The 23,952-nt window shown below is 54.4% G+C and overlaps 1 protein-coding gene across 3 annotated transcripts in view; it reads right to left on the bottom strand.

Moving 5' to 3' along the window:
* Nucleotides 1–23,952, bottom strand: part of CRTAC1 (cartilage acidic protein 1) — a 135,126-nt gene that overhangs the window by 295 nt on the left and 110,879 nt on the right. The window contains exons 7-15 of one of the 3 annotated variants that reach the window (XM_059169258.1): nucleotides 20,751–20,896; nucleotides 17,790–17,926; nucleotides 14,062–14,144; nucleotides 13,180–13,280; nucleotides 12,621–12,789; nucleotides 3,419–3,564; nucleotides 2,895–2,937; nucleotides 908–1,051; nucleotides 417–434 (exon numbers count right to left, since the gene is read on the bottom strand). In XM_059169258.1, coding sequence (XP_059025241.1) covers nucleotides 417–434; nucleotides 908–1,051; nucleotides 2,895–2,937; nucleotides 3,419–3,564; nucleotides 12,621–12,789; nucleotides 13,180–13,280; nucleotides 14,062–14,144; nucleotides 17,790–17,926; nucleotides 20,751–20,896 — 987 coding nt within the window. Of the gene's footprint in view, nucleotides 1–18; nucleotides 435–907; nucleotides 1,052–2,894; nucleotides 2,938–3,418; nucleotides 3,565–12,620; nucleotides 12,790–13,179; nucleotides 13,281–14,061; nucleotides 14,145–17,789; nucleotides 17,927–20,750; nucleotides 20,897–23,952 lie in introns of those variants that run through there. The other 2 variants (XM_059169257.1, XM_059169259.1) reach the window with 2 other exon arrangements.

Raw genomic sequence — 23,952 nt, 5'->3', positions numbered from 1 at the left:
AAAAGACAGGACTACCATGATTCTTCTGAAGAAGTGAGGGAGGGTAGATGGGGTAGGAGGGGAGACTTTCCTTTTCTCTTTTCCTCAGAAAACATCCATAGAAAGCCTTCACAAATAACTAAGATTACATAAATATCTGTAGCTCCCAAGCTTCCCTTTTCAAAGATGGCCACCCCTGGGTTCATTTCGAGGGAGCACGCAACAAAATCTGCTGGGCGTGGAGAGAGAGACAGGCAGCGGGAGAGATTTAGTTTTCCACAAAGGTTGTTTTTTTGTTTGTTTTTGTTTTTTTCTTTTTTCCTTTATTGATGGGATTTAAAGTGCATATAACTGAAGGCAAAGTCCAAGGCCTAGAGAGAGATACGAGGCCCTAGAGAGAGGCTCAGAGATTCTAAAGGCAGCAGAAGGATACCCACCTAAAAAGGCCACTTGAGCTGCAAAAAGGATGGGAGAGAGAAAGAGAGAGAGAAAATGGGAAAAAGAGAAAGGGGGTTGGGGTGGGATGGGGGTGGGGGGAAGCATTTGGGAGGAAGAAGACAAACACCAGTTCAGAAATTCAGACAAAGATGAGTAGCAGGAGCTTGTTTCTATCCCTGGTAGGAGAAGATGGGCTGGCCTTACGGTACACACATTTGTTTCAGGGAACGTGAGAAGGGGAGGAAAAAGAGCAACTACTTCTGGGCAGGGCGCAGCACCCCAGGGACCCTTCAGAGGGTGGGAGTGGTGGTGGTGGGCCTTCTCCAAACCTCTGCCGTGGTCTTCCCTAGAGACCCAGTGGGGGTCTAAGGAGACTCCAGCCAGCTAGGAGAAGTCAGGGCTGGGGACCTCGATCGGGCGCCTCCCCAGGGCTCCCCAGCGGAAGACCACTTGCTCGTGTCGCACTGGGCCGTGGCAGGGCCTCACTCACCCACACAGGCTGTGCCGTCCTCATTGGGCTCGTAGCCCCGACTGCACCTCTTGTTGGTCCGGCACCTGTAGCTTCCGTACGTGTTCACGCACACGGGCTTGTCTCGAGGGCACACGAATGGGAACTGGATGCATTCATTGGTGTCTAGGAAGTGAGGGGAGTGGCTCACTGAGGAGGTGTGGGGCAGTGGGACCTTGCTCAGCCTCTGTCGCCCCACCTATTCTGTGACCTTGGGCATGTCCTTCTCTCTAGGCCTCAACTTCCTCACTTCAGTCCTTTTGGCTGACTTGTTCTCTACCTGACCTCTACAGGTTGGGGGTGTCAGGCTTCCTCCCAGATCTTCTATCCACCACACTTTCTGTGGGTGGTGTCTTCATACATGGATGAGTCCAGATTCCTGACTCCAGCCCCCAACCCATCTCTGGGGCTCCAGACTCGTGAATCTCATGTGCTTCTCACACTCCGTAGGTCCAAAATGGAACTCTATGTCCCGCAGCCTTCAAACTTCTCCTGCCCACGACCCCATCTCGCCTAAGGCAGTCACACCCCTGTCACCCACTCTGCTGCTTGAGCGTGGATAGGAGTGATTCCTAGTTCCTCCTCTTCCCTTACCTCTGTAGGCAATTTCATAACCAATCCTGCCACTCTGCCCCCTCTGTACCCGTCTGTCGGTCCAGCTCCTCCTCTGCTGCAGTCTATCCCCAGCCCGTACTACGCGCTGCCCAGAGGGCCGCCGCCACCTCTGGACCTGCGCCCTGGCTGCCGCATTTCCCTCCAATCCAATCTGCAGTCCATCTTCTGAAAATGTGAATGACCCCACGCCACTCTCCTGCTTAACTGCAAAGGGCCCTAGGAACAAATTCTGGACACCTCGCCACCCTCCCTGACTTAGCACTTGGCTCCTTCCCATTCCTTTCATGCACCAGGCCCCATTCCTGCCTCGGGTGCTTTGCTTCTGCTCAAGCTCAGCTCTTTCTGGGGCTGGACCTTTTCATCCTTCGGGTCTCAACTCAAAGGTCTTCTCCCTGACCACTCTTTCCAAAACAGTACCCAGAGACACCTTTGGAAGGGTTCTTAGCCCATCTCGGCTGCCCAGTCACAGGTGTGTGGTTCCCCTCACAGCAGGGCTGGAGCTTAAGGCCTGCATCCCCAGCACCGTGCATGGCCCATAAACGTCTGCTGGGTGACAAGAAGGAAGAGGTGGCCTGAAGGGTGACCTCACAGGGTCCTGCCGGTGCTCACGCCAGATGCTGGAATTTCTGTGTCCATGCACCATCTGTTTAGAGCCACTGGGGTGGGGACACGGAGAGTGGAGGGGACATATTTCCTCCCAGGCCACCCTCAGAGCTGTCCTCCTCCACTTTCTCACCTGTGGTCCTTTGCCCACGTGGCGCTTTCCACCTGAACGCTTTCTCCCCTCTCCCTGCCTGGCAACCGCCTCCCCCCACCCCAGCAGCCAGTTCTCAGCTTAGACCTTGTTTCCTCTGGGACACCTTCTCCAGCCCTCTCTAGCTGGTGCAGGGCCCCGCCTCTGGGCGCCCACACCCTCCCCTCCCCCACCCTGTCCCGCTCACACTGCGGGGTCATCGCTGTTCACCCCTGTGCCTCTCCCACAGGCTCTAAGCTCCAGGGGGAGCAGGGACTATGTCTGTCTTGTTGATTCTTAGGTCTCAGTAGCAAACCTGGTGGCTTGGGATTTGGGAGCACATGCACAGTAGGTGCTTATGGGTCCCCTCCCTGGGCCCAACTTTTTCCGAGCTCAGAGCAGGAAGCACTCACAGTTCCCAGAACCGCAGTGATTCTGCCTGCCCGCAGCGAACATCACTGCCCTCTGGGGAGCCATCTTGGTTTCTGGAGCCCCTGAGGCAAACAACGCCTTTCCCTCCCCACTTGTCTCCTCTGGTCTGCAGTCTGAGCTTGGCCAGGGCTCAGGCTAGCATTCCCCAAGGAGATTCTGGCTTCTGCGCCATGCCCGCAGGCAACTCACCCAGGCAATGGCCGTTTTCCTGCTGCGAGAATCCTTGGCCGCACTGCAGCGTGGGCAGAAGCAGAGACACAAGTGAGTGAAGAAGAGCCCACCTCAGTTTCCCTCCTCATCACAGCCGCAGAGCGGCCGTCACCTGGACCCTAGAACGAGGGGTGCTCGTAGCTCCGGGCCTGGGGGCAGCCCCTCCCTGCCAGGACCCCTTCCCTTGCACTGAGAATAGGAGGCTGGGGGATGGCCGAGAGCACATTCTGTTCAGACTCCTGCTCATCTCACTCCTGTGGGGTGCGTGTGTCTGAGCCGGGACGCCTCACAGAACCTGGCCCTCTTCAGTGACCAGGCCCTGCCCAAACTGCAGGGCCTGGTCACTGATCACCATGGAGCCTGCCCTTTGCTGAGATTTCCACCATCCTAGGGGCAAAGTCTGCAAATTTCGGGGAGTCCAGCTGCTACCCATAGAGCTGCAGGGTGGGACGGGAAGTGGGGTGCTGCTTTTCTGGCTCTGAGGCCCGGACGCCTTTGCTCACCTCCAGTGGGGCTGGGTCCTGAGGTCTGTCCTCATCTCGGGGGTAGGGGATCTCCAGCATGGAGTTCATCTCCTCACTGGCCACATTCCGGCTCGTCATCTTGCCATCCGGCCATGTCACCTCCACACTGCTGGCTTCGTCCTTCCCTGCCGGACAGAAGATAGAACTGAATTTTACATTCTATTTCATGTTAATTAATTTATATTTCCATAGCCACACACGGCTAGTGGCTACCATACGGGACGATGCAGCTCTAGAGCTTACATTCCAGTGGACAGGCCAATCAGCATGAAGCTCTTTTGCGGGGTGGGGGGGAGGAGGTAAAGCCTGGTGGTAAGCAGGCTGACTTTGCAGTCATGTGTTCAAATCTTGATTGTACCATTTTCCTGCTCCATTGGAAAGAACGTGGTGAGGGCTGGGCATCTGGGGGACCTGGGGCCAAATTCCAGCCGTGCCGCTGACTTGTTATATAATCTTGGGCATGTCGCTATATTTATATACTTATATTATTTATAATTATAGCCTGCTAGGGGCCACACTTTCTTCTGCCATTGGGAATGGGCCTGCTTCCAGGAAGCGTCCACAATGGTGGGGATAGACAGGCAAAAAGAGGAACATAAATAACGTCAGATCCTGAGAAGTTCTGTGAAGAAAACAAAAGTAGAACAAGAGGGTAAAGAGGAACTGGGGGTTGGCTGGGGGCCTTTTCTAGTGCAGGGTGATCAAGGGTGATTTCGGGGAGCAGGCCCTTGAGCTGAGCTCTGAATGAAAGCCGAGGTGATAAAGAACGGGACTGTGGAAGGCCCAAGGGAAGCCCCAATCTGCAGAGCTGAGATGTTTACAGCAGCTAATGGTGAAGCGCAGAGAACATTCATGGAGAATCCGCCTGCACACACCCTTCAAGCGATGTGCTACCTTGGCGGTAGAAAGTAGCTTGGGCAGATCTGTCCGGTGTTTAGGCCGTGTCTGAGCTGGCTGCAGGCCCCTGCTTAAGGCATTGGGACGGTCACTGCGGCAAAGTCAGGCTAATGGTTATGAACTAGGGTGGGCGGGAGGAGGGGACTGGGCCTCACCTGTGGGGAGAAGCTCTTCTCCGAGTCGGTCACCCTGGGAAAGAGGGCAGTGCTCAGCCCAGGATGGAGAGAGGGTGTGGCCCCCTCGATGTCCCCCACCAGGGATGGCCAGATGTGGGCCTAGTGCTCAGGGGTCCACAAACCCAATCAGCTGTGGGCTGAATCAACAATACGTCACCCACGTGTTTGTGCTACTTTCCCTGTAATGTATGCAGATACTCTTAGAAAAACAAGGGGAACCGAACGTGTTGCTGAATTTCTAGCAGCTCCGGGCCCTTATTGTCCACCAGTGGATTTTACCAGGATAGCTACTATGGGGGCGGAGGGTAGTCTGTGACACATTTTCATGTATAAAAGGAATTCCTGCATTTTAGAAAATGTTGGCAGCCACAGCCAGACTTTAAGGGGAATGTGCGTGTAGACTTCTCTGTGCAGAGGGGCCCCCTTGGGATGGGAGGCCGGGAAGGCCTGGCACAGAGGGTCCCAGAGGCCCCTTCCTCCCGGAGTCCTAGCACACCACTCTGGGGCTTCCAGAGGAAGCTGCCCCTTCTGGGCCACATCACCCAGTGTCGGGGTTCTCCCTGCGCTGACCTCCCCTTTGCCTTGCTGCTGCTGCTGTGTTGTGTGTTAATGAGGCTGGTGACCTGCTCCCACGCTCGAAGGTGTCAGGGGTGGGCAGCCCCTGCCTCCGAGGGCACTTGGGGCCGCGGCTCCGGGAGAGACTCCTGGAGCAGACCCAGAAACCAGAAACAATTTCTCCTAACCCTCTCTTCCTCTGCTCCCTCCTTCTAAAATTCCTTTTGGAGGAGGGGGTGGACACGGGATCAGGGGGTATCACCTATAGGTTTTTTCTGTTTTGAAATAGTTGCTTGAAGTTAAAGGCACCTGGCGTTTTCAGGTTGAACAAATTATGCCCAAATTAAGTGGCATATATAAAAAGTAAACATGTTTCCATTAAAGAAAGGAGACAAAGAACAGCAAATGTTTCTCACCTAAGCCAAGAGAACAGTTACACGAATACATTTTCCAGACTGACTGAAGTGCCGAAATAACTCAGAAGAGTCACCGAATATTCATAGACAATTGCAAATTTACATTCTGTGTTTGCAGCACGTCCTTCGGAGTCCTGCTGCCTCCCTTCCTCCAAACCCAGGGAGGGGCTGGGACTCTAAGATAAGTAAGCCAAGGAGGAGGCGTCTCAGTAGGACTCCCTCCTCCACTGCCAAGTGTTCTGCTGACTCGGGCACCCTCTCTGGGGCCTCAGTTTCTTTATCTGTAAGATGGGCATGCAGCCGACAGCTCTAGCACTCCTGGGGAGGACAGTCCTTCTTCTTCACAATGTGAGCCCCTCCCCGGCCGACTGTCCCCTTGGCATCCCCAACACCATCATCTCTTAGACATGGAGTCACCCTGTAGTTCCCAAAGCACCCTCATTGACTGGCAATAATACTGGAGAATGTGTCCCCCAAACTGTACCCGCTGATCTCCGTGTTAGCACCAGATCTTCTTGGCAGCACCATGCGGAAGGTACTAGATCTCTCATTTCCATTTCAGCGACAAAGGGGCTCAGACCTGGGGAGGTGATGTAAATGGCTCATAGTTCCCCAGCTACGGACATCTGACCCCGAAGCCTGGATCTGCTTTGCCCTTGTTCTGCTCACTCCACCCTCATGCCCCCAACAGACCTAGCATCCAGGATCTGGGATTTAGCAGGCTCCCACCTGAAGGAGCCGCATCCCATAGGGGCAGGGAACCTAGTGATTATGTTAAACTGGGAGCATGAAGCCATAGCGTTGGTGCCACTTGGTCAGAGAGGCAGGTGTTAAAAGTCACTTCATTTGGGTGTTGCGGGAGGAGTAGGAGTCTGTGAGGCAGAGAAGGGAAGGAAGGAGCGGGTCAGGCAAAGGGTCCGGCATGGTACAGAGGTGTGAAAAGGTCATGTGTATTTGAAGATCAGGGAGAAGTTCAAGGTGGGGAAGCAGAGCATGCGAGTGTGAATTAGGCAGGGGTGGGAGTGGAGAGGAGACAGGGACGGACTTCTGTGCCTTCACGTGTGAGGCTTATCTGAATCCTCCTGACTGCCCTGAGAGGTGGGTGTTCTAGCCACATTCTCCAGGTGTAGACATTGGCAAGAAGTGACTTGCAGGTGTCTGAGTGAGGCCTGGAGCCCAGGTTCCTGTCCCCAAGCTTGGCTGTTCCTTCTCAAGTCTCCAGACGTCTCAGGTCTTTTCAGGCACCGCACAAGGGCAGTGTGGAAGCTGTCTGTCTGCTGGGGCTGTGAGTCAGGGAGTGGAGGAGGCCCCATTCACCAGTGCAGCTCGGAGGCCAAGAGCAGCAGGGAGTCACCTCCAGCAGCTTTTAAAGGACAAAGGCCAAAGAGGCACAGAGAATTGCGCTTTTCAGAAGTACCAGCAAAACAGATGGTGGGAATACAGTTGGTGGAATATTTTTGCACTTCAATAAAGCAATTTTTATGTGGGCCACTGAATTTTCCTTCCATAAATGAGCACCAGCAGGCTTGGAGGCTGCTCTGAGTCACTTGCAAACAATTAAAGGAAGGTGCTGTAGTATGTGGTGGGGATACAGGCGTGCCATCACTGCTTGGGGTGAGCTGGCCGGTGAGGAGCCCCCGATGGGGCTGGCAGGGGCAAGCAAGTCGGTGGCGGGTGCTTGTTTTTACTCTCTGGGTTTGGTTGAGTGACCTCAGCCCTCTGCAAAGCGGGAAATGGAGAGCCAGGGTGTGGGATACGTAGGGAGGGGGCATGGGGCGTGGTGGGGAAGCAAGGATGTGGGTTCAGAGCAACCAGCATGCAGTGGGGACCCCACAGGGGCCGTGAGCAGAAATGCTTTTTTATGAGCCTGGCTGCCCATCTGCACCAGAAGGAGCCGGCAAAGGCCAGGGTGGGCCACAGCAGGGGTGGGACAAGGCCAGGAGCACTGTGGAGCAGGGGTGGGGAGGGTGGTGGCAGACGCCGCTTGTACGGGTGAAGATGAGGGCATTCTGCATGGCCGAGTGGGCCCTTTGGGAACCCCAGAGAATGAAACATGTGCCCAGTGAGGTCCCTGAGTTTTTACTGTAGGTACAAGGCAGCCCAGACCCTCGGGAGTGAGGAGAGCACATGAGGGGCGGAGAAGCTCGTCCTCTGACCCGGGCTCCATGCAGAGATGAGCAGGACATGCACATGCCCAGGACACAGGTTGCCGAGGGGCACCGGTGCACAGCCGCCCACGTGTCTGTGTCCAGTTCTCTCACCACCCATTGCTGCGAAGCCAGCGGGAGGCCGGGGATGAGTCTCAAAGGGAGGAAGGGAGTATGGTCAGCTGGGGTGAGCGGGAGCATCGTGAGGGCTGGAAGGGCGGCTGTCTTCCCTCCAGAGACCCCCGGCTCCCTGCACAGCCGTGTGCCCCACAGCTGTGGCTCAGTCATTTGGAACGACTAGGCAGGCCTTTCTTGTATTCATGGGCTGGACATGCCCCGAGCATGTCACCCTGAGTGCCACGAAATAAACTGGTCAGGACCAGAAACCATCGAACTGTCCGTTGGGAGGAGACTTGCTCAATGAATGATGAGTGCACCACCCAGTGAACTATCCGGCAGCACCCGAGGGAAACAAAGGAGGGGTCCCATGTGCAGAACGGCATCCTGGTTATATTGTTGAGGGGGGCGGGAAGCAAGTTTGGAAATAACGGGAAGAACATAATCATTTTCATTGGAAACAAATCCCCGAGGAGTACTTACCTGTAACTGTGCTCCCGTGCATCTTGCATGTAATAAAGTTATATCCCGGAGCATGGGCGTGGGAGCAGGCCACCCCCGCACCTCCCCTCCACACTCCTGACCCCCTTTACCCTGTTCTGCATTTCCTTTTCAGTAGCGCTTAACATCTTATAACCTTTTATATATTTATGCAGTCGTTATGTTTATTACATAGTGTATGCTTCCACTAGTTCCACTAGAAGGTAAGATCAACCATGGCAAGGATCTGTGTCTCATTAGGGTTCAGCATATAGTACATGCTCAGTAAATGCGTGTTGATTAAATGAATCAAATGGTACTGGGAGAGGATAAAGGGAGAAACATTTACTTTTCACTTAATATTCAAAAGATAATGGTGAGATCAGAGGTTCTTTTTCCTTTCTTTGTAATGATGTTATACTTTCTAATTGTCCTATAATCAATATGTGTTATTCCTACAATCAGCAAAACCATTAAATCCTTCAAAGAACATTTGCAAGCACTGGTCTCCCTGGAAGGCCCCTGGTGGCCCTACCCCAGCCCAGCATAGCCTGACTTCAGCTTGCCCTGCAGGGCTGAACAAACCCCTCTGATCTGCTTGTCCCCTTTAGCCTGGCTCTTGGCTACCCCCACTACCCCCAGCTCGGCTTTGGCTTCCCTCTCTAGGCTCCGTTCTGACCAGACCATTTGGTTATGTGGGCACCTGAACACACTCCCATCTCTGGGCCTTTGTTCAAGCCAGGCTAGCCCCTAGGATGCTCTCTTCTGCAACCCTCTGTGCCTTCTAAATCCCTACCATCCAGCTAGAGCCCATACTAAGTCCATGTCCTTGGGAAAGCAGGACTATTTCTCCTGTGTTTGTCCTCACGCAGCCCCTGGGCCAATGTGATGGTGCGTCCAGATCTGCCTTGCCCCTGGAGTTTCTGTGTCCATCTGCCGTTTTCAGACTATGAGCCTGGAGGGCAGGGAGTATCTCTTCTTTGTCCCATTCATCTCTTTCCCATATCTCTCTGCATCTCATGGTTTCACTAGTGCCCTGTCTGCCTGTGTGCCCCATCCTCTCTCTTTCTTTAACCTTTCCTTTTGTCTGGCCTTTCCTCGTGGCTCCCTCTCTTCCCACCCCATTGGCGGCCCCTCAATCAATCATGCTGGATCCATGAAGGAGACCCTCCTGGGTTGGGGACCTTGGAGCTGCAGGGATGGAGCCCACCTGCTCGTCGCTGTGTCCCTCTTCCTGGTTCTGCTGCCAGCTCAGCCGCCTCTGGGAGTCTCACTGCCAGGCCCAGGGCTGACCTACAGGGACCAGTCCCTAAGAGCAGCCTTCCTTCTGTGACTCTCTGGGAGTGGATCCTGGCATCGGAGAGGAGCTTCCAGGGGGACTCATGGAGCAGTCTGAGCTGGAGTTCAGAGCCAGAACAAATCCCCTGGCCTTGCAAGATATCGAGGATTGCCAGTCTGGAGGGGCTCCCAACCAGGGCAGCATCTCTAACTTGTCCTGACACTGTTATGTGGAACCTCAATTTCCTTGTCTATACAGTGGGGTGGGAGCTGCTGTCCAGCTGGATACTGGGTGAACATCCCACCTAGGATACTGCAGCTGTTACCCTGGTGATTGGATGGCCTTGCATGGGTCGCTTGGTAACTGAGGGGACATGGATGTCCAGGAAGAAAGAGGCAAAGCAGGAGAACCTTGGCTGGGTCCATGCAGAGCAGCTCTGGGAGGTCAAGCTCTTAAGTTATGGTGGTCAGTGGTGACCAGGGAGTCGGGATCCAAATCCGGCCCTTTCTACTTTCTGGAGATGGGATTTGGGGCCTGTTAGTTGGCCCGAGCCTCAGTTTTCTGACCTGTGTAAAGGGGTTATGATTTATTGCATTGCAGTAAGAACTGCGTGAAGTTTCTTGTGTGGAGTCCGTTAGCCCAGAGCCTGGTACACGCTAAGCGCTCAAGGACAGTCAACTACGGTGTTCAGCGAGAGAGGACTAGGTATTCAAGTCATCTTGTACTGGGCCGGTGTAGCAAATGGCTACTGTAAAAGTGACAAATGCTTCAACAGGGAGCTGACCCATCCGGGGCGAAACAGCTCAAAAACATGCTCATAGAACCAGGCCCTGGGTCCCCTAAAACTTTATGCTTCTTTTCCAGACTGCATAAATATTATGTGTTCCTATAAAAGTTGGAACACACACACAAAACACATGGAAGGAAATAAAAATCACACTGCCGGGTGGGTCTGAATTTTAAGGTCAGTTCTGCCACCCATTGATCACGTGACCTTGGCAGGTTTCTTACTTGCTGTGATCTTCAGTTTTCCCATCTGTAAAATGGGGACAAGTAATGCCCGTCTCTCAAGGGGGGTTGCGAGCATGAAAGGACATAGTAAGGGCAAAGTTCCTCCTAGAACGCCTGAGAGTTACTAAGTCAGTCCAGCTACTCAGAATCACTGTTCCTACTTCCTGCTTTTTCCATTGTCTGTATGATGTATAATATAATAATGTGTATATTAGTATATACATGTATATTAACTTCAGACCATGTTGCCTACTCTTCCAATGTTAATATTATATCTCCCCAGGAGCTGCTAACACATGGGGGAGGGTGTCTGACTTGGAGCCCATGTATATTCGACTCAGATGCTTTCTTAACCGTTGTGTTTTAATAAAGTCACTCTTGGCTCCTCCACACTTTTTCCAGGATTGCCCCTCTTCCCAAGAAGGCTCGTTAGACATTCCTACCCTCCCACACTATTTCCTCCCCAATGCATTTCTTTAAAAACGTTTGACGTTGAAATAATTCTAGATTCTTAGGAAGTTGCAAAATAGTACAGAAAGGCCCTGCGTACCTTTCCCCCCGTTGCCCTCAAAGGTTAGAGCTGTGCCCCTGTAGCGTGATACCAAAACTGGGAAATTCACATTGGTACCATGTGTAGTTTTATGTCATTTTATCACATGCATGGATTTGTCTAACAACCATCACCAAAATCAAGACATAGGACTGCTCTATCACCCCAGAAACCTCCCTCAGGTTGTCCCTTTATGTGGCCTTACCCACCCCTGGCAACCACTGTTCTATTTTCTGTCTCTAATTAAAAAAAAAAAATTAAGACTTTATTTATTTATTTGAGAGGGGGAGAGAGAGCATGAGAATGGGGAGGGTCAGAGGGAGAGGGAGAAGCAGACTCTCCACTGAGCAGAGAGCCCGAAGCGGGGCTCGATCCCGGACTCTGGATTGTGACCAGGATCGTGACCTGAGCTGAAGGCAGGCGTTTAACCAACGGAGCCTTCCAGGCGCTCCTTTGTCTCTGTAATTTCATCATTTTGAGAATATTATATAAATGGAATCAACAGTATGGGCCTACTTTATGAGATGGGCCTTCCCCCCGACTCCCTGTGATGCCCCGGAGAGCTATTCAAGCTGCTACATATATCAGCAGTTCCTCCTCCTTATTGCTGAGTAACATTCCTGGTGCGGATGGACAACAGTTTGTTGAACCATAACACATTACGCGGCGCCCCCCGGGTGCTTCCAGTCTGGGCGGCTGCCGACAAAGTTACTGGAAAAATCTTGCATAGATTTTTATGTGACAGAAGTTTCTGTTCACCTGGGATAAATACCCCAGAGTACAGTGGCTGGGTCTTATAGTAGTTGTGGGTTTGGTTTTTTCTTTTTAAAGAAACCGCCAAACTGTTTTGCAGAGTGGCTGTACCATGTTGCTTTCCCACCAGAAATGCACCGGCGAGTGCATTTCTTTGCACCCTCGCCGGCATGTGGTGTTATCGCTATTTTTGGTAGCTGTTCTGATAGGTGTGTGGCGATGGCTCATGCATATGACAGGTGTACGGGATCACTGTACATGTGCTCTCTTAAGCCTATAAACACAGAGTACGATTTGCTTGCTTCCCTTCTCCAGACAGGAACCAATTTTTACCCCCCTGGGGGTGATCACACCGCTGCCAAGAATGCAGGGGTTCTCTAAGCCTTCCAGCTAAGGGAAGGCACCAGCGGTTTGGGGAGGCTTTAATCACTAAGCCGGTCCCAAGAGGCCAAGTCCACAGCTGGTGTGGACGAGTCTGCAGGGCAATGTTCGAACAAGGCCCCAGTCTTGGACTCGGGGATGATTAAATACTCTGACCCGAAGGTGAACGAATTCAACAGAGGACAGCAGTGGGAGTCCATGCAAAGGGCAGAGCATGGAAACCTCCCTCTGGAGTTCAGGTTCATTTTGGAGCAGGGTTGCCTGCATGGCTGGTATCCGCTGCAGCTGACGCTGGACCTGGATGTACCATACACTGGCAGCCCTCCGTTCCCGAGCATGCTTTAGGACACACTTTTAGGAGCCCACCACCATCTGGGCGCGACAGCCCCTTGCCTACCCCGTCCCCTGCTCTGACTCACCTAAGCCAAAGTGTGCCACGGGCTCCATCTCACACAGGTAGCCCGAACCCCCGTCGATAATCCTCAGGTGGGCCCCGCTCTTCTTGGTGTAGAGCACAACCTTAGCTCCCCGGGCGAAGGCCCCGAACCGGGTCCGAGGTACTACTCGAAGCCAGTTGTTGTTGAAGCCCTGCAGGTAGGGAGGAAGGCAGGTGAGTATCAGGCGGTGGGGGGCAGGAGGGGCAGGGAGGGAAGGAAGGGGGAGCAGACAGAAGAGAGAAGGAAGGTGAACGAGGCACAAGTTTGGAAAGAGAGGAACTGGAAGAATGAGGGAAAAGCCAAGAGGCTCAGGAAAAGCAGTTTTTGGAGAAGTGCCGGTGGACAGTGGAGGGGCCAAGAGCTTCTCGCACGAGGCAGCCCTTCTTGGAGGCTTACTGTGTGTGGCTGTGATTTATTTCCTGGGTTTCTATTTCCCACCATGCCAGGCAAGCAAGTATCCCCGGAGCCTCTGCCCTCGTCCACCTTAGACCCAGAGGAGCACACGGGGTCGCACTCCATGGGCCCCGGGGCGCATGCGCACCTGGTTCCCCCGGAAGACAGACAGCGGCTGAGCCATGGACTCCCCGTGGGACAAGATGAGGTCCAGCATCCCGTCTCCATCGAAGTCTGTCACCACACCCCCTGTAACAAGGCAGATTTCACTCTGGCCATCGGCCAGGAGACCCAAGAGGGAGAGGGGCTCCCGACCACTGCCCAGTCGTGCACATGCCCCCCTGGGGGAAGCGGGGAAGCCGAGAGCACAGCATTGGGGCAGGAAGCGGGGCGGGGGGCAGGGAGCCTCTGTCCTCAGATTTCTCACAGCCGGCTTGTGACAGGAGATCATGAAAGGGGCTCCCTTTCCTTTCCCTGAACTTCGCATGGAGACAGTGGGTGCCAACTGCTCAGACCATAAGGACTTCTTCCTCATTATCACACACGCCTTTTACTTTTGTAACTGTTGTCCATATGTCATGTCTGCACATTCATGGGCTCCTGTGGGTCCTCACTACCACACACAGAGGTAAGGAGGGCAGATGGCATTATCCTTTCCATGCATGTGCAGGGTAGGACCCAGAAGGCGAAGCACCTCTTCCAAGACCACAAGTGAGGTAGTGCCAGGACCGAGGTTTGGGACTCCCGTTCCAGTGCTCTTTCTCTGACACCAGGCTGAATACCAAGAGGGGAAGGGTCAGATTGCAGGACCGTAGCCTCTCCTTTCTATCCCTGCCTGGTGTCAGAGAACCTACTGCCCATGGATTTCCAGAGCCCCACACGGATCGTTGGCTCCCCTGTTTCCAGCCCGGGGCTCCCAGGGACTCACCCAACCCTCGGGAGCTGGCAGCCCTAGTCCTCTTGCCCTCATCCTATGCCGGGGCAGGGCAGAGACAGAGGAGGGGAGGCTGGAGCCCCCAGGTGCCCTCACCTGTGCCCCGACCCTCAGGCTCTAAGGCATCACCGGGATTGAGCTCCTCGATGAGGGGGTCACCGTGTTCCCTGCGAATGACCCTGCAGGAGAGGAGACAGGTTGTTCCTGGATGACTAATGTGCCAGCATGGCACTCGCGGGCCCCCTGAACTCAGAGGTCCACTTGCTCCCGTCTCTGTCCCCTGAGCAGCGCCGGGCCCCACGTGGGCGCCTACTGAGCCACCATCTGCTCACAGAGCCTGTCTACACCCTGCCTGTTCCCTTCCTGGGTTTTAATTTACGTTGGTAAATATTGATTTTTCTTTCTCTAATGGATGAGTTATAGACAGCCTGGGGAAGGGCAGTTGATGGATGGAGAAGGGGCAGGGGCGCAGCTACCTTCAGCTGACCTTCTCCTTCCTTCAAGTGGCCCTGGGCTTCTGAGTTCTGGGTGTAACTAGGATTGAAACCACTCAGATGCCACCTCCTTCAAGCCCTCCCTGACGGTCATGCGGGAAGCAGGGCCTTCCTGTTCAGCCTTTGTCACTTCCTGCCTTGTGGTAAAGCTCTGAGCGAGTGCCTCTTCTCTCTCCAGTTGGATGGGAGCTCTTCACAGGCTGGGACCACGTGTTACTGGTTCTCGCATTTTCCCGGGCACCTGGCACAGCGTGTGGCCCCCCAGGGAAGCTCTGTGCGCGTGTCTGCAGGAGGCGAGGATGAAGTCCAGCGGCAAAGAGGGCGGAAACGGGTCCCTTTGGGCTGCAGGGGCTCTATTTTAAGCTCTGAATCACGGCAATACTTGCTTCAGAAAAGCCCACTGTGAGCGTCTTGCTCTGTCTCCGCACTGAGCTCAATGCTGATGATGGCGATGAGCTTCCCCCAATTTTTCTCACTTGTTAGATTCTTATAGCCTTGGCTGCTCTGGCCTGGATGTGTGGAGCAATACTGGGGGAGCCAGAGGGCTAGGAGGGATCTGATCTCTACCCCCGTGACACTGCTGATGGCTCTTGTCTGCTCAAGTCACAGAGTCACCAGCGGGCTGGGCTGTGGCCAGTGACTTCGGGTGGGGGGGGCAGGGGTCCCCTGAGCTGGAGCCTGTGGTGGCCGGAGGGCTGGGTGCAGGGGGTTTGCTGTGGTGAGCAGCAGCCCTGGGAGAGCCATCTGTAGGCCCCAGGCATCTGTGCTGAGCTCACCCACGGGTGTGGACCGGGTGGAGGGCCACGTGCCTGGGTGCACTCCGGCATGTGAGCTACATGTGCCTTGGCCTGCCAACAACCACAGTCCCTTTGACCTCCTGTGAACCGCAGGCTCTGCCACAGCTGGGTTCAGGTTTAAGTGACAGTGCAGTTAAGGGTTCCTAAGGACAAAGCCCAGCAGTTCCACTGCATCGACGTATTTGCCCATCAAATTCTTCGGCAGTGACTTTTGTGTGCTGTCTAGCGTGTGGGGGGCTGCAGCTGTGGTGTGCGTCAGGTAGGACGGAGCTCAGGGTCCATGACCGCAGGGAGTCTCAGACAGAGCTCCGAACGCCAACAGGGAGAGAGGCTGAGGGGACGGAGAGCGGGGCAAGCCCACTCGGGCTTCAGGCTTCCTGGAGGAAGGGCCGACTAAGCTGAGACCGGAAGATGAGTGTGGTCACTCAGAGGAAGACGGAGGAGCAAGGGGCGGAGGGGGCGGCCTGCCTGAGAGTCCGGGCCGGGGACAGCCCGGAACTGAACAGAGGGAGAGTGTCGGAAGCTCGGCTGTAAACGGAGAAATGGAGTGTGACCAGGTGGGGGACAAAGCGGGGTGTGGGATGAGTCCAAGAGAAGGCAGTGGGGGGCTTCCAAAGGTTTCAAGTGGAAAAGGGGTATGGCCAGATTTGCATTTTCAAACACTTTGCTGAAGGCTCCTGTAGGAATCCCTTTCAGAGCCAGAGACAGGAGCTGGGGAGCGGCATAGGGGTGAAGAGATGAGAACAGAGCAGAGGCAGGGGTCAATGTCAGCAGTGTGACCGTCATATCCCGGCTGGCCTGGGAGAGTCCGTGTTGGCCCGCCGGCCCGCCGTTATCAACAGGACTCCTTATGCTCACTAAGCATCTGGTTTGGGTGATGAAATCCTTGGTTACCTCACTCCTCATTGCAAGATTGCAGGCTCAAGCACACGGAGGCTTTGAGTCCCCAGCATCTCCCACGAGGAGCCTGCTGTGTTCCATTCAGCGACAGAGACAGGTGGGGCCAAACCTGCAGGGTGGCCGTTGGAGCGACAGCCCAGACTATAGCCCCTCACACTCTGGGCCGTGAGCTCAGGACCCATCTGGCTCTGGGACTTGGAGCATAGTCATGTGCCTGGGAAGTGGCTCACGCTGTGGCTGTGGGAAGGCCAAGACACTAACCCATGGGACCACTATGGGGTGACCCTGTCCTCGTCCATGGCAGTCCCGGGCCAGCCTGCCCTTGGGGTGGCCAGAGGTGTGTGAGAGCCAGGTGGGCAGGCGGATGGGGGAGGGGCCTGGGTCCTCAGGCCACAGTGAGGAGATCACTAGACTCCCTTGTGCTCAGCGGCCCTGGCAAGTGACACTTTATTAGCCAGAGAAGGAAAGTAGTATCTCTGTTAACGAGCAATTGATCTTCCGCAATTAATCTGAAGTTGTGAATAAGCTTTTTCCAAGTCGCCTAATTAGTAAACCTGGTGCCTTTGGGGGGTGATTACTTCCAGTCAGGATTGATGCTTTGTTAATAATCATATTTTAAAACATGCTTAGTCACAGCTCTTGCCTTTTATTAATAGTTGGGCCCCCTCCTGGGGTAGAGGATGGGGGCCCCGTGGAGCTGAGCCAGGTGACCGGGCCCATTTCCTGAATCCAAGGCCCCTTGCTTCCCTGCCTCCTCTCCCCACAGGCTCCTGAGCCCCAGTAGCACGTTTTAGGCCAGGAACAGGGTTGTCTCCAACCACATGGGGCCTGAGGTTCCCCAACAGCAGTTCTCAAGCTTTGGTGTCATTAAGAGTCACCTGATGCCCAGTGCACTTGTTAAAAATAGAGGTTTCTGGGCCTTACCCTGAAGATTCTGATTCAGGAGATCTGGATGGATCCCGGAATGTACTTTAAATAAGCACTTTGGGTGATTCTGATGCAATGGTCTCTGGGCCCCTCTTAGAGAAGTATTGCCTTCGAACTTCCAACCTTTTTTCCCCAGATGCAGGTGCTTGCAGATTCCTTCCATCTGTCAGTCCCTTTTCCTGGTCTACCATTGATCGTCTCATCCAGCATTTCCCAAGAGATTTTTGCGGAGTACCAGTCCCAAGAATAAAATCTTTGAAAGAGGTGTCCTGTGGTCAAATCTGTTTGGAATATTCCATCTCCCTTTCAGAAATTAAAAACACTCATGCTTGTGTTAAAGGCTCTGAGAAGTCCCGCAGCCAGTAAATCTGCCTGTCTTTGCTAACCCCAGGCACACCCAAACAAACTTGACTCTGTAACTCCTTTTTGTGGTGATGTGGATTTCTCTCCCGTAGAGGTTGGGTTCTGGGCACACATTGGGCCATGTCCCTCTGCCTGTTTCCCCCACAACAGCAGGAGGCCAGTTTCCTGCCCCAGTTCTGCCCTTCATTCCACAGCCTCTTGCTCAGTCCCTCCTTCCCTCCTCTCTGTTCCTTCATCAGGGACCATCAGGAACAGCCCTGGGAACTCCCCTCTGAGTCCTACACCTTGCTCCTGACTCCCAGCCCGCGAGAGCGAGAAGTCATTGCCAGGCTGCAGTGCCTACCGGAAGAGACGGTTGGCTGAGGAGCTGCGGTGGGCGAAGTTGTTGAAGAAGATCTCCAGTTCCTGATCATTGTCAAAGTCAGCGGCGATGACGGTACGGACTGGGGATGGCATGGAAAATTTGGGCGAGGCGATGTCCTGACGGGGGAGAGGGTGCAGGTCAGCAGACAGAGGTGTGTGTGCGTGCAATCCAAGAGAAGAGACAGCCCACCTAACACCTCACCTCCCCTGGAAGGGACCTGTGGTGGCAGCACCCAGGACCACAAAGACCCTGGGCTGCTTATAGGACAAGGAGGTGAGAGGAACAGTCCCAGTTCCCACCAGCAGAGCACCTGGCTGTTCCCTGGTCAGGGTCACACGCAGCCCTCCCATCGAGGTGAGGCAGATATCAGCATTCCCATTTTACAGGCAAGGTGAGGGTGTCCTGGGGGAGGGAGGGGAATCACCCATGGTCATGGCTAAGGATGGGGCAGTAGCCGGGGCTTCTGACTCAAGATGCTACGTCCCTTCCTCCTCTGCAGGAGAGTCAGAAGCGGGGGTTGGGGGGTGGGTGATGCTGGAAAGTGCTCTGCACTTGAACCCAGGCTTCTCTCCCGACTGGCCATGTGACCTTAGGCAAGTCATTAGCCTCTCAGGTCTCACTCTCTCCGTCAGTAACATGGGGCTAGGAATAGTGTGGCTCAGGCCGTGAGCACTGCGTGTAAAATGCCTGGGAAGCACTGGGCATGAACCAGATCCTTGGCACCGGTCCTGGCCTTGCTCGTGCCATCAGTCCCATGGAAGGCAGGAGAGGGGGCTTCTAGCTGTGTTTTTGCTGTTATCTTAAGTTTTTTTTTTCCTGGAAGTCTTTTGATATTTTTGAGACCCTTGCTCTGGGGGTTTGTAGTATCAAATACAGTTGCCTGGGGTTCATGGGGAGACCCCAGGCCCAGGAGAGCCCAGCTTGGACCTCGAAGTGCTGACACAGCCTTGGAGGACTCGGCAAAGGGTCCCAGGGGTGGGACTTTCTTTTGAAAAAGAAGAAGAGGCATAGAGAGCAACCTTCTGATTATAAGAATATTCATCACAGAATCTTAAAGATTCTAGCAGCCTGTCTGGCTCTCAGGGCCCACCTGGAAAGGGTTGGGAAGCGACAGTTCATGTTTCCGGGAGTGCCCCTCATGCCCCCTGGCCTGGCCCTGCTCCTTGGCCTCTCACGGCAGGTCCCCCCTCCAACCAATGCAGGAAGGAGCCAGCCTGGGACAGCTGGCGAGCTGCCTGTTCTGGGGAGCCCAGGAGGGAGGTTGTCCCCATCAGCATGGTAATGAGGCTGATTAAGAGCCTGGCCACTTGGCCAGGGTGGGCTGAGCAGGGCCTTAAGAGCTGGAGAGAAAGGGACCTCAGGATCTCTAAGTCATTATTATTCTATTGATCCTATAAAAATGGAAACCTACATAGCTCCCTTGGGGTTCCCCCTGGACGCCTGGGCTTCTGAGATAACGTATGTAAAGCGCTTAGCACAGTTCCTGGCACATGGAAGATACCTGATACATGGGGCGTCGATTATCATTGTTATTGCTCCTGTGAGCTCTGGGGAGGGGCCACCAGGAGGCCGGGCCGTGTTCCTCAACCACAGCACACTGATGTTTGGGCCTGCATCATTTCCTGACTGGGGGGCTGTCCTGTGCGTTACAGAACATTTGGCAGTACCCCTGGCCTCCCCCCAGGGGATGCCAGTCACACCCCTCTCCCATTTGTGACAACCATAAAGTGTCACAGACACTGTCCCCAGACATGTCAAATGTCCAGGGGAGAAAATGACCCCTGGTGGAGAACCTGAGTTAAGACAAAAAGCTGGGGGTAGGGGTGCGCCTGGGTGGCTCAGTCAGTTGAGCGTCTGACTCTTGGTTTTCGCTCAGGTCATGATCTCGCGGATCATAGGATTGAGCCCCACATGGAGCTCTGCATCTGGTTCTGCGCTCAGTGGGGAGTCTGCTTGAGGATTCTGTCCCTCTGCCTTCCCCCGGCTTGGGCGTGTGTATGCCCTCTCTCTCTGTCTCTAAAATAAATAAATCTTAAAAAATAACAAAAAGCTAAATAAGGATGAAAATCATCCTGGATCCCGGGATCAACTGCTTGAGTTCAGGGCAGGCCTCCTTCTCACCCAGAGAGCCCGAGTCTCAAGGGAGTGAGCCGCTGGGCCCGAGCGTCCTCAGGTGGCTGCTACAAGGGAGGAAGCTTGTGGCGGTGACCCAGACAGAAGGGTCCCAGAGACTCCCCTGGGACCATGAAGCATCCGGAAAATTCTCATTCCCCAGGGGACTTTGGCAAGACCTAGGTACCTCCAGAACCATCCAGACTCACTGAGATCAGTTTCAACCATCCTATGAGAGCTCCAGGAGAAAGCTCCAAACTCCAGCGCACCAGGCGGTGGCACCCAACAGTCCCTTTGAAGAATTCTTGGCATCGCAGTCTATTGACAGCTCAGGGAGGGGACACAGAGAGGGACTGGAGGGGCCCACCACCTGCCATTTGTCCTTAGGGGCCATGGGAGCTCCGGAGTCTCAGCTTTCCGTCTGTCCCTCTCTTGCCCACTGCACCCTTAGCCAGAACTTAAACTTGAAAAAATCAGGTTTTCCAGGAGCCACCTGGAAAACTACTGCCAATCCAGGAACGAAGCCGAGAGCCTGCATTGCCCTGTTCCTGCCCACTGCGGGATGTTGCTCTCCCTCCTCTGCGAGTGGCTCTCCCTGCCCCGGGCACTAGAGATGGTACTGAAGCCCAGGCTGGACTCCATCGTCTTCCCCTAGATGTTGCCTTCACTGTGGCTGTCCTGCCTCCAGGCCCTGCAGAGCCACAGGCCCCTTCTCAGCCTGGTGGGAGGCACAGGCAAGGTGGCAGCCCTAGGACATCCAGGGCCGCACGCAGTGCTGTGGGGATGGGCGGGAGGGGGCCGGGGAGGGACAGCGAGGTCCCTTCTTACCCGAAAGCGGACCTTCCCATGGGCACTCATCTGCAGGTAGAGCCGGTGGGGGCCATTCCAGTTGCCGTAGACGATATCCACTTTGCCATCGCCGTTGAAGTCGGCCAGGGCAACACCTCGCCCGTGCTGGTGGGGGTCGTCCACACCTGGGGAGGAACGACAGGGACCCTCAGGGCTGCACCCCTTGCAGGCCCTAAAAACGCTCGCCTTGCTTGAGCTCCTTGGAGAGGCACAGGGAGGGTGACCCTTGCACCGACCCTGCCCAGGGCGCAGATGGGGAGCCCCAGCGCCAGCTCAGAATTTCTCCCTGGGGGCAGGAGGTGGGACAGCCGTGTGGTTGCAAAGGGAACCAGACTTGCCTTCAGTGGCATCCGCCCAGCGAGCACACAATTTTCACTCAGTTTTGGGGTAGCATGGGTGGGAGAAGGGGACATGCAAAGTCTGGAGGACCAAAGTCCCCTCCAGCCACTCCCAACGCTGCCACTGGGGTATAGTAAGTTGGTCATCACCTGTTGGTTTAAATCTCTCAGTAGCTCCCCAGTCTTGTTGGGTCAAGTTCAAGTGCCTGGGAAGCACAACGCCACCCCCCCCCATCTGGTCTTGATCTGGTACCCCTCCCCTCGCCCCTTACTCATAAACTCTGGCGACCTGTGCTTCTGTCATTCCTTAAATGAGCCCTGCCCTTTCTGGTTTCTGGGCCTTTGCTCAAGTGCGTTGCTGCTCCTGGAATGCTCTTTGCCTGGCTATTGGTTACCTGACTCCTTGTTTTTCTTCTGTTCTCAGCTACTTTGTCACCTCCTCAGGGAAGCCTTCCCTGACCACTCCCATAAAAACAGCTCCTCCCAGCTACTTTGGTATTTGTCCTGACAACCTCTCATTCTTTCCCTCCACTGTGCTGATCACATCGACCATCGTTCCTTTGTGGTTTATCTGCTTAGTGTCCAGTTTCCCCACGAGACCTTAAACTCCATGAGGTCAGGGGCTGTCTTCTTGTTCACCTGTATTCACGCAGCATCTGACCAGTAGTTTTCAGTAAATACTTGCTGAATGAATAAAGAAACATAAATAATTTGACAGAAGGCTTCTGGGGATGTTGGTGACAGCAGAGGAAATGCCACATCATAACAAAGAAACCCACAGCGTGCCTTGGGAGCTCGGGGAAGAGAAGCCTGTGTGTCCAGTGTCGCTGGCTTCTTCTGTCCCTGCATCTGCCAGTGTCCACTGAGCTGACCCTGGTGGAGGACAGGGGCTGGCTTTGCCCAGAGGGAAGGTCTGACCTCCCGGCTGCCCGAGGAAGATATGTTCCGTCAGGCCAAGCGTGGAGCTGAGAGGTGCTGGGTACTGGTTCTCAATACCCAGGCTGACTCTCTCAGCGGACAAACTGCCATTTTTCATCGGGCCCTCAGAGATGGGGCGGGCGACAGGACAAGATAATGGAGGGGAGAATCACAGAATCCAGGGTCCAGGGAGCTCTTGCCAGCGGCAGCCACAGAACTCCCGGGGATGGGAGCCAGCGGAAGGTGCGAGTGAGGCCCCCTGAGCACTTTGGATGCTGAGTACCCTCTTGGGGGAGGGAAGGCTCTGGACAATGAGTGGGAGGTGTGAGGAGAAGAGGCAGTGTGCCCTAGGCTTGAGGAAGAGGCTTTTCCAAGGAAGGGGGCAGCCTCTAATGCCTAGGATTAACACCCCATTAATTCTCTACAAAACTCCCCAGCCCAAATGTCGGTGGCCTTCTGTGTTGGCCCATTTCTCTCCTATCTACGAGGCACCTTGACAAGGAGCTGGTTCCCTTTCACGGGAATAATCAGTGCCAGGCCGCATTTCACAGCAGCATCTGTTTGGGTGATGAATGCCCTCTTGACATGTCTTGTTAAACCCCTGCAATCATTCTGACTTTCAATTACGGGCCTAGCACCTTTCCTCTCTCCTCCCGCCAGATACCTTCTCCCACTCCAACTTGCTCGCTCACCTCTGCTCCCATCTCTTTAACACCTTATCAAACCCTCTAGCTTTTCTCCACCACCACCTCCCCTTCATTTTATGATTTTTCAGCAATGAGAAAATTTGCTGCCAGAGTATATAGCCCTGTAGAGTGTGTGTGTGTGTGTGTGTGTGTGTGAGTGAGTGTGCATGCCAGGTGGGAGGCCAGGCCAGGGGAGCTGCCTCCAGCTCTAGCTCTGCCCAGGAAGGAGGAGAGGGAAAGGCACGAGGCGAGTGGACAGGCTCCAAGAGGAGTGGCGGTGCTGGAAGTGGGCACTCCCAAGCCGAGAGCTGGGGGATTACGATCTTGTAAGTCAGGGAGGATGGATTGGCAGACGCTCAGGGATTTGAGGCTTGCTGTCGGCTCTAGCTGGAGCTTGTAGGACCTTTGATCTATGTGTCTAATCCCCGATCACCTCTTCTTCTGGAGGGTAGCGCTCGCCTCTGTGCTGCCCTGTGAGGGGCGAAATCAACCCTTTCATGGGCAAGGTGGGGAGGAAGTGGGTGGAGAGAAGTGGTCGAAGGGCAGGCTGATTAACACCCACAAACTTTCATTAAGGGTCCGTTCCACCATTCAGCAAGATTGACTTGGTGACCGTGGTATGTCAAGAGTAAACAGTACAGCGCCCCGTCCTTGTAGACCTAGTTTATTCTAGCGACGTAGAAGCCTGATCGAGATGTGCGTGGAAGGGCAGTGTGAATGCAGATGAGGAAGTGTGAATCTCTGCCAGGCGGCCCAGGGGGAGGCAGGAAGGGTTTCATAGAGCTGAGTGCTGAATGATAAACAGAATTTCTGCAGGAGAAAAGGGAGAAGGCACTTTCTAGCAGACAGAATGGCAGGTGCAAAGGCCCTGAGGCAGATGAGGGATGAACACAAAAGGAGGAAGGGGAGCAGAGCTGGGAGCCTAAAGTACTATTTTGTGTGGATTTTAGTCCCCTTACTTAGCTATTTATTTATTCATCTGGTTTCCCCTCTAGAATGTCTGTGCCTATGTGCGTTATGTGTGGCAGGTAGGGTAGGATGGTGCAACCTTCCTGGGATCAGCATCCCCAGCTCTAAGTACCACCTGGCACTTAGCAGGTGCTCCATAAATGGTTATTGGATTGAATTTAGTGATTAAGGTGAATGTGGGGAGGGGAACTAGAAAGAGGTGGCTTGGAGGGGAAATTAATGCTGAAGACTCAAGCGGGACTCAGAGGAACACGGGCTAAATCTAGTTGC

The sequence above is a fragment of the Mustela lutreola genome, chromosome 4 (genome assembly GCF_030435805.1).
Source record: "Mustela lutreola isolate mMusLut2 chromosome 4, mMusLut2.pri, whole genome shotgun sequence".
Taxonomy (NCBI): Eukaryota; Metazoa; Chordata; class Mammalia; order Carnivora; family Mustelidae; genus Mustela; species Mustela lutreola.
Note: the sequence above shows the minus strand (reverse complement) of the source record. Positions and strands in the feature narration are given on the sequence as shown.